Genomic DNA, 17,804 nt, shown 5'->3' on the forward strand with positions numbered 1-17,804 from the left:
CCAACCAATCTTTCTTCTGCATTACGACGGATTGATTTTTCGAACAAAGGTGATTCGATCGACGACAACTCCCATCCGTTCCATCGAGTACAATTCACACCCGTTGTTCGAAAAAAGCGATACATCATAAATCATGATTCAAACTAAAGCAAACTGAGAGGAACAGAGAAGGACCATCAAAAGGACTAGATATTCTTTCACATCCGATAAGGAAAATGCCAGTGCGCTTAATTTTTCATTCTTACTACAATAATGTATTGCCGATTTGATTCACGAAACAAAAAGTGTACAATCGACTCGACTCTGCGAATCGTCGTTTCGTATGTGTATTCTTGCAAAAAATACAATAGTTTATAATATTCCAGCTTAGCATATAATAATAATTATAATAATAATAATAATAATAATAATAATAGTTATATTATCGTACGACTGCGAATTCCTTCCGCATACATTTTTTTCTCTTACGCAAAATGGTGTCGTTTATTACACAACTCGCCAACGTGTAGAGGCGTCTTTGAATTATCCGGTATATTTTGTTCACGATGTGTCTTATAAATGTGCTGTCGACAGTTTCTGTTGCTTCAGTTTTCTGTCTTCATAAATAATATTTCATTAAATAAAAGATTACTACAACTTCCTGTCGTCACTTACATGCTGATATTCTAAAACTGTCTCGATCGGTTAGTGAATTAACCAATAATGCGATACCGTGAAGATTTTTTCGTTCTCAAATGTTCAAAACGGTATAATTGATGTTTCTATTTAGCTTTTTTTTCCGGTATATTTACAAAACTGTTTTCTCTTCTCTCTGAGGTATTGTTTTCAATCGGCTAATTTATTCATCGACGAAAGATAATTTGTCCTATATTTACAGTGTACACAAGAAAAAAGAAAAACTAAACAGTTGTTACAACAGCAAAAACACCGAGAACAAACAAATAAGAACTTGATTTAGAAAAAGAAAGTTTCTCATCAGCGCACGGTTCGCCTAAGTGAGTGATGGGAAGGGGGGCGGGGGCAGTGTGAATGTGAATGTGATATTCATATTTAGTTTATTTTTCTGGAGGGAAGTTTGTCTGAGGCAAAGACTGATACCGCAGATGTTGGTTGAATTGTGATTGTGAAAAGCTTCCGTTTTTTTTTTTCGTTTCGTTACTCTCGCGTCTGTTGACTGGGTGTGATTGTGAAAATCCTGCAATGTTCCCCTTAATGATACGTTGAAAGACATGTTTTTCTTTAATCAATTTATTTTTAGCTTTAGGTCAATCTTGGTTCTCATTTAAATAGTTTTTAGTATAGATTTCTTATTACCGACGGTCGATTAAGATTTTGTCCAATTAGTATTCGTGATAATTATTGATAAGAATAAATTGGGTTATAATCATTTTTTTTACAAGTGTTGCTACTCATTCCTTTTCTGTACAGTTTCAACTTCTGTTACTCTCCTCTAGCCCATTCTCTCTCGTTCGTCTTTATTTTTTATTCACTCATTATAAGAGCGAATTAATTTCACACTTTCCACCATCGATGCGGCACGAAATGCAGAAATCAACTCAGTTTTAATTGGCAGTGATATACTGGTCATTCCTTATTTGCGATAGTGTTTGTTCTCAAACATGCTTTATACAACTTACTTCGAGAGGAAAAGCATTCTCCATTCATTTTCGTTTAGTAGTTTCGACTTTTGCGTGTAATTTTGAAAAAATATTAATTTTGAAAAGCAATTTTTGTTTTTTTGGGTAGAATTTCCAAGAAAAAAAACATGACTTTCCTGAATCTCCCACTGTTTGTAGTACTTCGTTCGGGTATGGTTAAAATGACGTGTACGTGAGAATGAATAATGCTGTGCAGGGGAGTGATAATTCTTTTGCCTAAACTTGTTGTCCCTGCGAGTACCTTCTCTCGTCGTACTAAACTTAATTACACTAGTAAACTACACACTTAACAGCTAACCTTTCCCCATATTTAAAACTCCGGCTTGCGGAGCGCGCTTTCACTATGAAACACAATTGGTCTAACCATTTCAAAATCTTGCTACATGTTGGTATTTTAAAAAAATAGGTTTCTCTGGAAAATTGTCATCTTCCATACCAACCATTTCTGCTTAGTGCTAGTATAGCTTCTAATTTACATAGACCAATCCGTACTGGCTATGACATGGTATTAGCTTCCATTCTAGTACCTCATTACGTGTAAACATTTCCCGTTCACTGTACAGTGTACATACAAACACACATACTCGTTAAACTAAATCTTAGTCCAAACTAAAGCACCTTATGGATTATCATCGAATAATGTCCGCAAACGGCATTGCTGCAACGGGGGTTTCATTCGTGTGACCTGCCATTTTGTTTAGACGACACCAATTAGGATTCTCAGAATTAATTTTTGAATTGTTCTAACTAAAAACTCAGTTTAGATCACTCGTTCTGAACGTGTAACCAAAAACGGTTTGCTCTCCTCCTTAATGGTTTTTGTTTTAAATAATTCTCCTCAAAATTATCGAACATATGAGATCATTTTTGTATGATTTGTTTAAGACCTAATTGATTTTTTTTTGCAGCGCAGTTGGATTTATGGGAATTCCGATGTTGAAAGTTTTCTACCTAACACAGAAGTGGCTACCGGTCGATTCTGAACTGCAATTCAATTGAACTTAGTATTTCTTCTCCTAACCTAACCGGTGGTACCGTTCGTTGCCGGAAATAAAAGTTGTTTCAACTCGACCCGATCGATTTTTACAGTGAATAGTTAAACCAACATCAATCTTACACATCTAAAGACTCCGTTCCGTCGCAACTAGCACTTTTTACTCTCACCCATCAAGTTGTTCGCGTGAAGTATGAATACCCCGTTCGTTAGCTGATGGTTAGAAAAATATATTTCATTTTTGTTTGCATTTGCCCTTTCCGTACTTTTTTTACTGTGTGTTTTCTGAGAGAGAGAAAGAATGTGAGTGTTTCAAAATGTTAACTTATTTTTTCGACTACTATTTTCTTTCGCTTTTAACGGCTTTCTTAAGTTTCCTGAGGATTGTTGTTTTTGTTTTACGTGTTTTCATTCCTGTATAAAAATCTGTTACTTTTGCATAATTCGCGTGTTTCCTAGATGTGTCACAATACATTTCGAAAATATGAAAAGCTACTACGGTTGCATCTGTTCACTCTGGTTTATTCGTACATCGAGCTTGTTTTCTTCTGTGTATTATGGTTTTGCTTTTGACGACCGGTCGGCCACGCTAACGGAGATTTTTTTCTCTCCCTAGTTGTAGGTAATTCAAAAAATCTAAGAGCCTGAAATCTTTGCACCCCTTGCCAGCCTAGCTCTGCTAAGAAATAAATTAAACTACTTAGATTTACGACAAATTCTGTGGTTTCCTCTAAAATCTTGTTCTATGATTCTGGAGTCGTGACGAAAATTCGATTTCGCCTTCTAGCCCCAGTCGTACAACTAGTAAAGCAGTGATTGGTTGCATAAATAATTACGTGTTGCGTACGAGTTGTTCTCAAACAGTTGTAATTCTAGCATAAAACTTTCGATACTTAGATATGTACAATAAAGAAGATCGTATTCACAAAAATCCCGACTTATTCCCGTTATCATGAAAGGGTTCAATTAAGTCATAATTCAGTTGAGCCTCCCTTTCATGTGTCCCTTTCCAAAAGAGACGAAGAAATTTAGAGAAAAAAGTCATAGAATTGAACTAAATCAAACAGATTTTGATCTTAAATAAACTCTTGAAACTTACAAACGAACAAACCCGCTCTAGATCCCTTCACCGTCGGTGTCGTTTCACGACAGCTGCAGCGGTATCGCCGTTTGTCCCGAGGCGCTACCACTACTACTGCTGCTGGCACTGCCGGAGGCTATACTGGTGATGGCCATGGCACCGATCGACGAACTGGACGAAGACGAACTGATGGTGATTGCTGATGATGACGTTGCCAGCTGGGTAGCCGACGTTGAGGAGGCAGGCTGCTGCAGTTGAGGTGATGGCGACGGTGTCATCGGTGGCTGAATGGGCGGTGGAGGTGCCGAGTGCAGTACGAACGCATCGTACACTTGCATAAGTTCAGCCAGTTTGTACTCCTCGAGACAAACGAAACCTTGCAGGGTGGCGGCTTGCTTGCGAGCACAGCCCATACAGTGGACTACGTGCCGTTTCTCCTGCTCACGGATAAAGAGGATGTTGAACACTTCGACCTGAAATGGGGACAAGCCAACCGAGATTAGTAATGTTTGTTGAAATCGGTGAAACGCAGCTTCCAGGAGGAAACTAAAACTGTCTGAAATTCACGCACCCAAGTCAAGTCGGAAGCGACAGAACTTAGAACGCCTCGAAAGCCAGTTTGCTCTAGCATCATATTTTGATCGGTGAAATGTCATTCAGAAGACACCATTTGGATGGTGAATGCCAGATGACAAAATGATGCAAACTAAACATATCGTCTGTGTTAAGCCAAAGAGGACCAGTGTCATGGTGACAAGTAAGATCATTTTTTTCAGAGAATTCATCTACCCCGGTAGTCTTTCAAATACCCATACTTACTTCACACTGACCGCAGTAGTGGGATGCTTCATTCTTTCCACGCCCGTGAAACCGGACCTCAATGCCCTTAGATTTGACATATTCAAGAACTTGCATACAGTGCTTCATCGTTTGCATCAAACAGGTTCTGAAAGTAAACGTTGCCTTCCATTAGAACTGATATACTTCTAAAGAATATACATAACTAAGCAAGAAACAAAAATCAGCAAATCCAAATTCTACACGGATTGTTCGGTAGAACGAAAGTTAGTAATTTATTGGTTTTAATCATCATTTCAAAAGCATTAATTAAATTGAAACGTAAAAAAAGGTACAAACTCACTTGATGAGATCAAACATCTTCTGATCGGAAACCTTGATATTGCGCGCCAGATTCCAACTGAGATGCACCATCGGTACGATGCTCTTATAGTTTTCAAGTTTGTTCCATTCGTACCGTTCGATCGCCAGCTGGTACTGCCGCGCTGTCAACGGCCCAACATTCCATGCGATATTGTTACACCAACCGATCGCTTGTACCCAGTGAACACACCTGAAACAATGTAACAAAATTCGATATTAAAACGCTCCCAGACCCAGTGATGCAAACAACCTACCCAGCATTAACCCAAACCAAGTCTCCCGGTCGTTGGGTGAACCGGTACACCGGAATATTCTCCGCATAGAGATCCTCCAGCGCAGGCCACCACGACCCATGCAGGTAGTTGATATTATTCTTCTCGCAGAGTGACTGAATGCCTCCCCAGTACGAATCCGGCGTGGCAAACCACTCGCAGTCCCCCGGGCCGATATTGATGTTGATCGAACAGAAGTTATTATTTTCCTGGTGACCCGGCGTCCTACTTCCCGGCACTTTCATGTACAATTGAACCGTATTCATGCCGAGAATCATATGTCCTACGTGGGACAGCATGTTGGCAGCGGACACAACTCTCGCGAACGGTGGCAGTTTTTGCAGTTCAGTTAGCTGCGTTTTCCACTTCCGTTCGTCCGAGAGGTCCACGTTGGTGCCGAAACGAAGCATTTTGTTACCGTTCTTACACTTCTTCCGTTTGCCACTGCCCGATCCGGCCCCGTTGCTATTCGTGAGGGAATCCTTTGAATCAGAGTCGGAGTTTGTAAGCGGGATACCCGCCAATTTATCGCGTTCCTCCTGAAATCGAAATAGGTCGGTTATTTTGTTATCTTGTGCAAAACATCTCCTAATGAGTAATTTCAGGCAACATCAGCGCTAAATAAGTAAGTTTCTCCATACTATTTATTCAGTAGAACGAAAGTTATAAGCAAACATCATTTGGAAAACATATAGTTGAAAGTTAAAAAATCAAACACCCTTAAACTCACCTTGATCTTATCCGAGAAACTGGACGCCTGATACTGCGCATACTTGGCAATTGTCGTGTGCGAACGGTGCGAGATACACGCCCAAACTTTGGACTTCATCGACTGATCCCAGTTTTCATCGGCCGATTGATGCACCTGAGTCCGCACTTCGATGCTGTGATCCGGATTAGCTTCTACCAAGGTTTTGGTTGAGAACAATCCCAAATCCAGCTTCAGGGCAGCACCGAGCTGTCGTACCACGGCTATCGGATGCTTCAGACAGAACTCCTGCAGCTGTGGACTGTAGGCGTGCTTTTTGTTCTCGAGGAAAACTGACGGTGTGGGAGGTTGCAACTGTTCGCGGGTCAATCGCTGCGGTGGAACTTCCGGTGGCGAGGGAGGTGGAGCATCCAGCTGTTGTGTAGAAGAAATCGCGGGCACATCTTTCAGGTCGGATTTTTTAACTGCCTGGAGGAGCTCCTTAGCGGTCATATCGATGCTGAAACCCGGTTTAAGAGTGGGTTCGGAAAGTTTTTCAATTTTTATGACCGGTTCCAATTTGATGTCATGTTTCGCTAGTAGGTGTCGTTTGGCTGCAGCAGCTGCTGCCAATCCACCCGTAGACGAAGTAGCTTCTGCTTTAATTGTAGGGGATTTTACGCCATCGGGTCTGCCAGCACCAGTGGCATCAATAGCGCTAGCTGTGTTCATCGGTTGCTGATCCAACGGTTTAATGTCTTTGATATCGAGATCGTCGGATCCGAATTGCTTCAGAAGTGTTTCTGCAAATGTGGCTGTATCGTCTTTAGACGAAAGCAGAGCTTGCAGTTCTTGATCTGTAAAGATAAACAAAATAATTTAACTCAGTTCTACCGTTTCAGGTTTGCAACAACCGTCATTTTGCATATTTTAATGTTGGAATCGTGTAATGATATCCAAAATTGGTCAAGAGGTATCATTTTATCGAATCATGATTTATTTTTAAACAAAACCGTCTCATTACTTTCCCAACGTTTATTGGAGTGAAAAATTCATCACGTTGAACAGTTCACAACGAGAACATTGGTTACTTAAGGTACGCTACTACTACTAACAAGCCATTCAAACTTACCGAGATCCGCCGGATTGGTGCTCGCAAGCTGCGTGAACGCCGCCGTATTGGAATGGTTCTGAAAACTTCCAACGCCGGCGTAGGTCCCCGTGGCCGTTTTGAAAGTTTGTGCCGCATTGGAAACTGATGAGAAACTACCATTGCCACCCAGTAGCTGTGGCTGACCGGGTGGTTGTTGTCCATAACCACTCCCAACCACTGATGGAGGTACTTGACCTTGGAATGTTGCCGCTCCAGCTTGTTGCTGAACTTGCTGCTGCTGAACTTGCTGATTCCGTTGCTGTTGCTGCTGTAGACGAAGCTGTTGTTGATGTTGCTGCATCAGTCGATACTGGTGGGCATACTGTTGCAGCAAATTCTGCTGTTGGGCATTTAGACTGGCTTGATTTTGCTGCAGATACTGTAGCATTTGAAGTTGCTGCTGATTAAGATAGAAGTTCGGCACTTGGCCGGGTCGTACCACTTGGCCATCTTCCTGTTTGAAGCGTTTACCAACCGTCGTGGTACTGTTGCTATTTTGAAACTGGGCAACCTGGTTACCCTGAAAGATAAATGTAAAACATGTCATATTAATCTCAAGTAGCTCAGTTATAGTGAAAGCAAATCTGTTGAGGATAGTCTGTAGAGGCAGCTACTATCTAGCCCCACCGTATTAATAATTCAAAGGTGGTGTTAGCGAAAACTGCCCTTCCACCGTTCCCGGAGGATTACTCTAGCATCTCGTTTGAAACAGGTCCCATCGAATTGTTTGCTCGAAGGAACCAAATTTTGAATTTGTACGGATGCGACAACCTGAATACAGCAAAAGAATGAGATCATGGGTTCAATGACCACACCGAATAAATTGACTGCCGACCATGTGCGTGTTTGCAATGGTGTCAGAATCGCTCTCATTCGCTATCGCAGTCACACGACACACATAGAGGGCTTTGACCTTCAAAAGGCTGTGAACACGCGGTATGAACATAACCTCAATCCGCTACTTCATTGAAAAGTGCAGACAGCACATGGCTTGGAACATTTTTTTTTAAATTGATTAACATATAATTTTGTGAGATCTATAAAATGTAGTTCTCTACAAAGTTAATGCAAATTAATCGAAGAAATTATAAATTACTAAGTACATTTGAAACGGTTCAGATAAGTGGCTCACTCAAAATACTTACATGATGTTGGAGTTAGGCTACTGGCTTTTAAATTATTACAATATCGGTATTAAAAATATGCTTCTAGGCTTCAGCTACAATTTATAGAAATTACTAAAATTCTAATAGCACCAATGAAACGTGATGTCTGCGCATCCACTAATGATGGCGGTCGAAACGAAAATGAAGCAGAACAGATGCCGGTGAGAGACTAAAATCGCCGGTTGCGAGGTTCTCAGAGTACGTGAGGTGAACTTGAGTGATTTGCTCGAATGAACACCAACAGGGTGCGCAAGATTATTCTGGAAATCGGACCCTACATGAGTAAATAAATAAATCAATGATTGAAAAATATACTGCTTCTTATCGTGAAAATATTGAATCAATAGAATTCAAGTAAGATTGGAGTATTAAATCAGTGCTGTTCATATTTTATGGACAATATACTTGCCTCGAGTAGTGTGTACTATTTATCGCGAAAATTTTTATCGTGTTTAATGAATGTTCTCTAATTTGTAATTATGTTTCCGTGGATGTTCAGGGATAGGATTTTTTTCAATCAATTTATTATAATATTCTATTTAGGTATTCATCTAACATTTTGAATATGATTTTTTTATAACCCCGAGCTGATGCTGTGATGTCTGCAAGTCAAAGTTTGCAATAATTTTAGGTGAGAATTTTAACAAATTGCATTTTGATAAGAGATAGCCTATTGGAAATTAAAAATCGAAAATGGAGCCTTGTTCTCTCAGACACTTTCAGACTTTTCGAGTAGGGAAAAAATAAAATGTATGTTTGCGTCAGAATTCATCGAAGGCCTAGCGCGTATAGAAAAGTAGTTTACTACCTAACCTAAACACCTTTTTGACTCAGTACCAACCCACAGTGGCGGGTTTTCGAACAAAAGTCGGACAACACCAAAAATGTTGCTCAATCTGGATGAAAATTACCTGTTACGGTAATTTTGGGGTGCTGAGTTTATTTTTAATGTCAAAAGTTATAAAAGATGTGTTAAATTTTCCCATACAGTATGATCGAACCTTTCTCATTAGCATAATACCATTTTTATGATAAATCTCTTTTACTGATTAGATATAACTAAAACTAGATATAACAACATAATAATTGGATAAAACTACTTTCAATCTCTACTAAAAGTGTTTGTTTGCGTTTTATTCAGCTGTTATTTTGCACTAATCACCATGCTCCTCCATGTCAGCAAACATTTAAAAATGTCGATTTTCAACCCCTCCGGGCAAAATGGGGCAAAACGAGACCTTGAAATTCGAAAAGTAGAATGTATAATAAGTGACCGTTCCGAACTGTTTCACCTGATTGTACAGAATACATTTGTGAAAAAAAGAATTTGCTATCAACCCACTTGAGATATATTTGTAATAGCATTACATAGTTCGAATCAAATTTGGCAGACATGTTGAAATGATTAACAAAGTTCTTCAATTTCCCTTTAAACTGATACTAGTTGTGCTCAAATCGGATTAAAATTGAAAGAGCCACATGTTTTTGAAGTTAAGATAGATACTGTGATTTCGAAAATGAATTTCATTAGAATTGTCACAGCGATGTTTAAATTGCTATTGAAAACCTAAATCTCATTCGGTTGTCACAAAATTTTGAGAATATGTCATTTAATACATAAGAAACCTAGGAAACCTGTTTGGCCGTATTTCTTTCAAGGTAAATATGCTGTCTTGTTTTTGACGAATTTAAATGTAATTCAGTGTTGAAAATCGCCAAATCTTACGCTTGATCCTATTTTAGTATTATTTCGCAAAAATTTTAGTTTACGAAACAATGTTTTAGTTCCTTTAGTTCCGGTTATCCTATTTCCGAAAAAAAACTATCGTTAATCGCGTCTCGGAAAACAAGTTTTATTTACAATCACAATCAATAGCCATATAAGCAAAAAGCATCTTGATTATAGAATTGCCAAATATTAATTAAAACCTTTGCGAAGCTTATCGCTCCAACTTTTACTACACGTGTTCAAACTTTAAATGGTCGTATTTTCCTCAATTTAAATCCAAATCGTTTCAATCTTTAATAAATGTCGTATTACTTTACAATGAACAAAAAAATCGTGAGTTTTTTAATATTATAAATGAAAAAATACGAGCGTTTTCTGTCCTCCTGTAAAAAGTTTGGAAATGGCGGTTATACGACTTTGAATATTCAACCTTCATGTGTATAGTCCCTAATATTTTTAAATCCTTTTTTCATAGATAATTGCTATCAAATTTCTTTTCAAATATCAATAATAAAGTCATTACCAAAATAGCCGCTAAAGACACATTCCAGCGTTAGGGGACAACGTTTGCACGCATCATGCAACTGTTAACAGCTCGTCGTTTGAAAAATCCTACGATGTACGCTCAAAAAACTTAATTGAATACTTTAAGTCCTAACACAACGTTAATGTTATGGGTTTTATGTTTTTCAGGTTGTCCTTTCATTCTGAGAGGTGAAAATGTCGCGTTAGCGGACAACAGCGCAAAAAAATGATTTTCCAACCTACACTTGTATTTATCAAAAAAAACCTGCTCTGTCTCAAACTTTAGAGCATCTATTTGTTCTAGAAATTTGATCTTCGATAGTCACAGAACAATATTGTATACTTAGATTTTCAGGTTTTTAGGAAATTTTTTCACGACCGCTGCGAACACTGCGTTAGGGGACAACACATAATGAACACAAACGGTCGCATATGAAGTGTTGTCCCCTAACGCAACTGAAGAATTTATTGAAGCTCAAACAAAGCGACGTATATCACCTCTGAACCTGTAAATAACTCAAAATAAAGATTTGAAACGCCAAACCAGATGTATTTATAGTTTCACCTTCATGTGATTTATTAAGAAATCAAATTAATATGAAATGAGAACAGGACACACCGCATACCACAGTGTGGCGCGGTATAGAAGAGATTGTAGACCACAATCGCCACTTTCTAATGGATCGAAAAAGGTGGTTTCAAGTAGTTTTGGTAAGTTCAATATATTATTGACATCAGTGACGGATCCAGGGGAAGGGTCTTGGGGGTCCGGACCCCCCTGCAAATTTTTAACATCTTGAGAATTTTTAAAAGTTTCTTTTTTAAATTCATTCTAAGTTCCAAATCTTTGCAAACCAGTTTCGATTACCAAAACTGAGTTTAATTAAATGAGGGTATTACATATTACGTATTGTACAATGAACATTTTAAAGTCGAAATTTTGGACCCCCTCCGAAAGTTTTTTCTGGATCCGCTCCTGATTGACATAGTAAAATATATGAAATAAAATTAACTGTTTTTTAGGTTTATTTTTATTTTGTTCGCCAACTAAGTTTTTTTCATGTAAGTTTGGTACACTGACTTTGTTTTTTGACCTTATAAAATCTTGAAAATAAAATTGATTGGTGATTAGGGCAGATAAAATACGTCATAGGGTTGTTCAATATTTATTTTCTTGTTACGTTACAAATACACAAATGTGACTCTGAAGCAATTCAACAAAGGAAAGACTGTCAAACGATTATACTCAGTCGAGCAGTTATTATATTTACATATTGTATATAATGTTGTCGCGAAATACGAGTAATACGGTTGAAAAAAAAATTCGAAAGAGAATATCGCCCTTCCAGTTCATCCTCTGGCGTTTGCACAACTGTTTCTACTCATAGATCTGCAAAACGACACTTATTAGTGATGAATTAATCAAAATGTAGCCGTTTTACGCAATTTTTGGAAAAGAAGGGTAAGATACAGCTTTTTGAAAATTTAGATATATTAGAGTACAAATAAAATCGTTAAAAAATTTCACACAATTGCGGTCTTATGGCTCAGATGGCTGGCTTGTCATTGAATTATCTAAATATTAGAAAACTGGAGAATTTCGTGAAGTTGTATCTTTTATTAGCGAATTCTAAGAAATGCGCATCCTCAGGATAACAATTTGAATTTAACGTGCTATAAAAACATCAAAAAACTGCATTAAACTACGATGTTTGGTTCATGTTGAAGAAAATCTATCCCGAAAAGACAAACCGGCTTAGTTCCCAGTGGTCAATAATTATCCCGCTAATTTGAAAGAATGTGACGACAAATGAGTGTTATTCCCTATGACCAAATTCTTCCGCGCGCTCTCATGCTTATTTGGTATTCTAATGCGTTCCATTCTATATCTTTGAAATCACTTCGAACTCTGTTCTGAAATTGTTGATATATCCTTAGATAGTTTATTTACTGATATATCTAATAAAAAACTTGATAATTTTTCGATATTATAAGACCTCTCCCTTAAAGGACCCCCCCCCTCCCCCGCCCCTGAGACCACCCATAACACTGCATGGCTGCGGTATTGCTGAAATAGGTTGGTTATATCTTTTATGTCCATATACTGTTCTGTAGGCTCTCAAAGTAGCTCTGCAGAAGGATTTATCGTATTGCAACGGAAAGCGTTAGGAGACAACACTTCAGTGCACCCCTCTGAAAGAACGATTCAAAAGCTTGTTATATACAAATAGCATATTTTTAGAAAGGTATTGATGAGTACTAATAGCTTCTGAAAAGATTTCATAGATAGCGTGCTTTGTTCTCGTGAAAAATTGAAAAAACATGATATTTGCGTTAGGGGACAACGCAAAAATGGTCAATTTTTGCCCCCCGTTTTATCGGACGATCAATTCACTCAATAAATCTGCATCCGAAGATGAAATCTTTGTACAATATGTGAACAATAAAATGGAATTTAAGATTATTCCAAATAAATTTTATTACAAACCTTTCGGTGTGGTACGGAAAAATCAATTCAATTATTAAAAACGAGTAATAAATGTATTACTGGTTTTCATCGACGACCGTCATAAAATTCTTTTAAAAAATTTCTATATATCTGTGATTTGGGAGCCTTAAACCTATACCAACATATTTTAGAACAACTTTTACTCATATTAGCAGATTTATTTTTATGAGGTAAGCGATACAAGTGCGTGGAATGTGTCTAAAATAAAGTTTTGTGAGGTCTTATACAAACAACTTCGAGAATATTGCATATACAGATTTTTTTTTTCTTTGTGAACATAAATATCTGTTGTACTCTTCCGTTCGAATAATTTATTTTACGCTTTTAGCAAAAAAACTACTGCATTTATGTTAAATTTTGATTGTAAAGCTTAAAACAATAGATAATTTTCATTCCTATTCCGGCAAATCTAGATTTAAAAGCAAATTAATTTTAAATTTGATCCACTAATGATAGCTCAATTTGTTATATTAGTTGCATACTGGTTACGGAACAAACTCACGCGATCGATCAAAACATGAATGATGCCCTACGTCCGTGAACCAGGGAAGCCCTGAAGTACTTTTGAATCTCAGAAAGGGTTACGGGTGGTGGTTTCTCTTATCTACTGCTCGATGTCGCATTGGAAGGTGCGATAAGAATAACGAGGATTGAGACGAATGAATTACCGGATGTCTGTTCTGCTTTCTGGTTTCACGTTGATACATATTGTGGACCGAATCAATATTGAAGACATAGATCAGACTAAAGGTTAAATCAATGCGAATTGGACTGATCAAAAATTCGCAAAGGACAAGATACACGAGGGCAAGAGGTTCGAGGAAAAAATTAAAGGGTTGTGTACAGGACACGGCCACGGTGACATTAAAAATGTAGCTTTTTTCAAGAGCGTGCAAATGTATTTTATCTATCACACATATCGACTCAAGTTCTTGCTCACTCGCCTGTTTTTTATGTTACAATTTGCTATATACCCTCCCCATTAAAACATAATTTATTGAAGGTCTTTTAACGGTAATCTATTAATTAATCAAGTATCTCACTAGGTAATTGGCATTATTTGGCTAATCCATCTAGTAAAAATAGGCTGGTCTGTCCAGAAAATATATTTAAAAGAAAAGTTCCATATTTAGAACCGTGACGAGGAAGCCCACGCCCAGCAACGGAAATATACAGATTCTTCATGAAATATGAAATTTCATTTTCCATTTAAATTTTCAATAATGTATTAATGAACTTAAGTAAACAATCTTAAGGTTAAGTATTTCTTGATCGATTAGTGGTGAAAAAAATGAAATTATTTGATAAATTACATTGTTATGCAACGTTCGCACTACCAGTTAAAACGGGTTTTATGCTATCTTGGTGACATTTTCTCTTGTTGCTAATTATTAAAACGTGTTATAACTCTGTAGTGTAAACATTGTATTATTAAACCAATTCTGCAGCGTTTTATGTTATATAGGTGTTTTATGTGGTAATAGGACTGACATAATTATATCTTCAGTACAGCGGTTTGTTGCATAATTTCAAACAGATATATTTTAAAATTTAAATTAGTATACCCAACCGTTCTATTTGTTGTATACTTTAAAACGCAATTAGAACTGTGTTTTAAATACATAGGGCAGGACAGATACTCTGACTGGATAAACTGGGAAAACAATTTTAAGTCCAGTAACGATTAAGACATGGCTTGAATTTGAATCGAAAAAGAACACCCGCCTAAACTGCTGCTGGGACGGTAAGTTCTGTTTTAAAATTTTCCGTTGTGTACAGTACGAAACAAAAGTGTTTGAAATTAGAAAACAAAAAGTTCTGCTGGGAATGTGATTGTTTCCGATGCAATTACTCTCAGGTTTTTTTACGCAGGGGATACAGGCCGTGCAAATGAAAACCGCCTAAATTTAAAAAAAACGCGTAAATGAAAACCGCGGAAATTTCAAAATTCGCGTAAAAAATACCGCGTAATAAAACCTGAGTGTACTCCCCTATATAAAATACTACGCTGCTGAACAGTGCAATAACTACAGAAGCACGTTGTCAGATGCCTTACTGATAAAAAAAACATATAACCAAAATATGAAACATATGAAAACCAATAGGCTCTTTACCCTAGGCAGCTACAATGTGCCGTAAACATGGATTAACAAGTTACAACGCACACGCATGCATAAAAATAAATATATTTTATTCAAACGCAACACTCTTAAGCAGCACACACCGTATTGAATTAAATCCAAACCACCCCACCCACCCACTTTGCAAATCATTCTGTGACACCGTGCTGGTACCCGAAAAATCCGCACACGGCCACCGCTGCCGAAAATACATAGCGTCTACCGCTTATTGTAGTGCCCACACGCTGCAGCCATGATCTTACCCGTTCGACATAAGAACAAAAACTGATTCAAACGGGTACGCGTCACCTCTATTTATAAACTAACCGTATATGGTTTAGTCACATAGGTGCGAGTGTGTGCAAATGCCAACGTTGCCGAAAATCGATAGCGCTTATTGCATCGCCCGGAGACGATGTTGTTCGTATGAGACAAGAGCAACAACTGATTTAAACGGACATGCGTCGCTTCTATTTATGACTTTTCGTCTTTCATTGAGTCACTAAGCTGCCCTCTTTTGACGGCTGTGTCTGAGAAATCTGCCTCACGAATGGTAATTTTCCCGTTTTTCGTGAACTTTTTAATTTTACCAATTTCCAAAAGTCTACTTTTATTGGGGAGATATTAAATTATTACCAATATTTAAGTTAGGTGTTTCTGAATCGGTTGGTGTATGAATGATTAAAATCCATCTAGTAATATCGGAGTTATAAGCGTGCAAACCTTACATAGTTTCGTTACATGGGAGATAGTTTAGATTTTAGAATGACACCTAGCCCCAGATAGTGGAGTAAGACATTTTTAATGTCAAAAACATTACTCCTTCCTCAGAGACTATCGAATCGACCAAGTATAAGAGGACTTGATGAGTCTTCGTATTCTGCGTAGCTAGCGACAGTCACGGACCGAGTGAACTGGAGGCGTCGTCATGGTACAGCAAAATACAATACGGCTTTAGACTGAATGGTAAGATTTGGAATGTGAAGGATACAAAAACAATTAAAACTAAATGTTGGTTCAACTACTCAGGTTTAATAAAGGGCAAAACAGCTTGAATTGGAGCTTGTGCGAGCATCGTGCCGTTATTGATCAGGACTAGCTGACTAGCAGCGAATCAACAGAAGATAATGCCTGGGAGTAACAAATCACCCTCCAATGTACAACTTCTAATAATCATATATTGTTTATTGTTAGTAGGAATAGGGATTCACTTGAAAATTGTGCGCGATTATAATTTTGAGGTGTCTCTGGGCATCCGGTTACCAGGAGACTTATGTATCAGAAAGTTCGTAACAGCGAATAACAAGATAAACACTGGTTACCTTATTCAAATTTTATTTACAGAAGGAACAGAATAGTTTCGAAAAAGAATTGAAGATAGTAAATAAACTAAGGCTACAATTAAAAAACTATCGGTTGTATTCGCGACGAGATTATGAAATAATTTTGAATGGCCAAAAACAAGCAGTAACTGCTGCACCATAAACCTTCTTTTGTTTGACGGGCTTATTAGCAATTTCACACTCGTTTGTTATTATTGTTACTATTAAAATGAGATAAAAGCCACTTCACTTCATATAACGTACATTTTTCCTCCATATAACGTGCATATTTTGAAATTTGTTTTTCAAGTCCAAATTTCTTTTCAATTACACAAGTATTCCATATTGCAAGAATTCAATATGTTACACACAGCCCTAAAACGTACTAATTGGGTTTCCAATGAGCATGCTAGTTTTTGGCAATTTCATTGAAGGCTGACTGGTTTCTGGACTCTGGAATCTGATTCTATGGGTCGAACGACATTTTTTAAGCTCCATAGCGGCCGCGCAACAAAAAACAGCATGTGAAATGTAATCATATTTGATGACAAACTGATACAATCGCTTCCTGAAACTCCGGAATTCGGTTTTTAGGATTATACTCCTTTTATCATTCTCGACATGCTGCTGAGCAAATTACATCAACCAAATGTTCTACGAATCCTATTAACAGGAATGCAGACACATTTAACGCCGATTTCGGATATTTAACTTCGATTTCGAAGTTATGAGTCGATTTACACCGAAAGAACGTGCTGAAATCGTAGCGCTTTACATTGAAAAGTGTGTGTGCTCCAAAACAATCATCGGTCCTTATTTTTGCAAAGAGGCAGAGACCATCGACGACACACGCTACCGTTGGTTTTTGGCGCACTTTGACTGTCCACAAATGCAGCAAAAGGGTCTGAAAAATTTCTGTTTTCAACAAGACGGGGCACCTTGCCACACCGCAGCTGGAGAGCAAATTTCCAAGACGCGTTGTCTCAAAAAATGGTGATTTGTAATGGCCTCCCCGTTCTTCGGATTTAACGGTACCAGACTTGTTTCTGTGGGGTTACATGAAAAGTCAAATTTACTCTAGCAACCTTGACGAACTCAAAGCTAATGTACGAGCTGAAATTGCTGCGATTAAGCCCGAAATAGTATCCAATATCATTCAAAATGTCCGCAAAAGAGCTGCTTTTTGTGTATCAATTTGGGTTGGCCATTTAATCGACGTTTTATTCTAAACCTGGTTTATAATAAATGGCATAAAATATCCTAAAAAACTTGTTTACTTGTGAAAATCAGCTGAAAAATAGCGGAGATGTTCAATGTTGAAAAAAGATACATCCAGCTGGCGCACCCTGTATTAAAATTTTTCTGTTGATTTCTGAGGATCCTGAAGCCGATTACACGGATCGAAGATTGTCTTTTAATGTGACAC

General features: G+C 37.7%; 1 protein-coding gene across 2 annotated transcripts in view; it reads right to left on the bottom strand.

Annotated features, from left to right (window-relative positions):
* Positions 1–227: 227 nt before the first annotated feature.
* Positions 228–17,804, bottom strand: part of LOC131681250 (histone demethylase UTY) — a 220,400-nt gene continuing 202,823 nt past the window's right edge. For both annotated transcript variants that reach the window (XM_058961959.1, XM_058961960.1), the window contains 6 exons: positions 6,987–7,527; positions 5,897–6,711; positions 5,149–5,705; positions 4,875–5,084; positions 4,553–4,679; positions 228–4,206 (listed from right to left, as the gene is read on the bottom strand). In XM_058961959.1, the coding sequence (XP_058817942.1) occupies positions 3,796–4,206; positions 4,553–4,679; positions 4,875–5,084; positions 5,149–5,705; positions 5,897–6,711; positions 6,987–7,527 (2,661 nt within the window). In that variant the 3' untranslated portion in view covers positions 228–3,795. The remainder of the gene's footprint in view (positions 4,207–4,552; positions 4,680–4,874; positions 5,085–5,148; positions 5,706–5,896; positions 6,712–6,986; positions 7,528–17,804) is intronic.

This window comes from Topomyia yanbarensis, chromosome 2 (genome assembly GCF_030247195.1).
Source record: "Topomyia yanbarensis strain Yona2022 chromosome 2, ASM3024719v1, whole genome shotgun sequence".
Taxonomy (NCBI): Eukaryota; Metazoa; Arthropoda; class Insecta; order Diptera; family Culicidae; genus Topomyia; species Topomyia yanbarensis.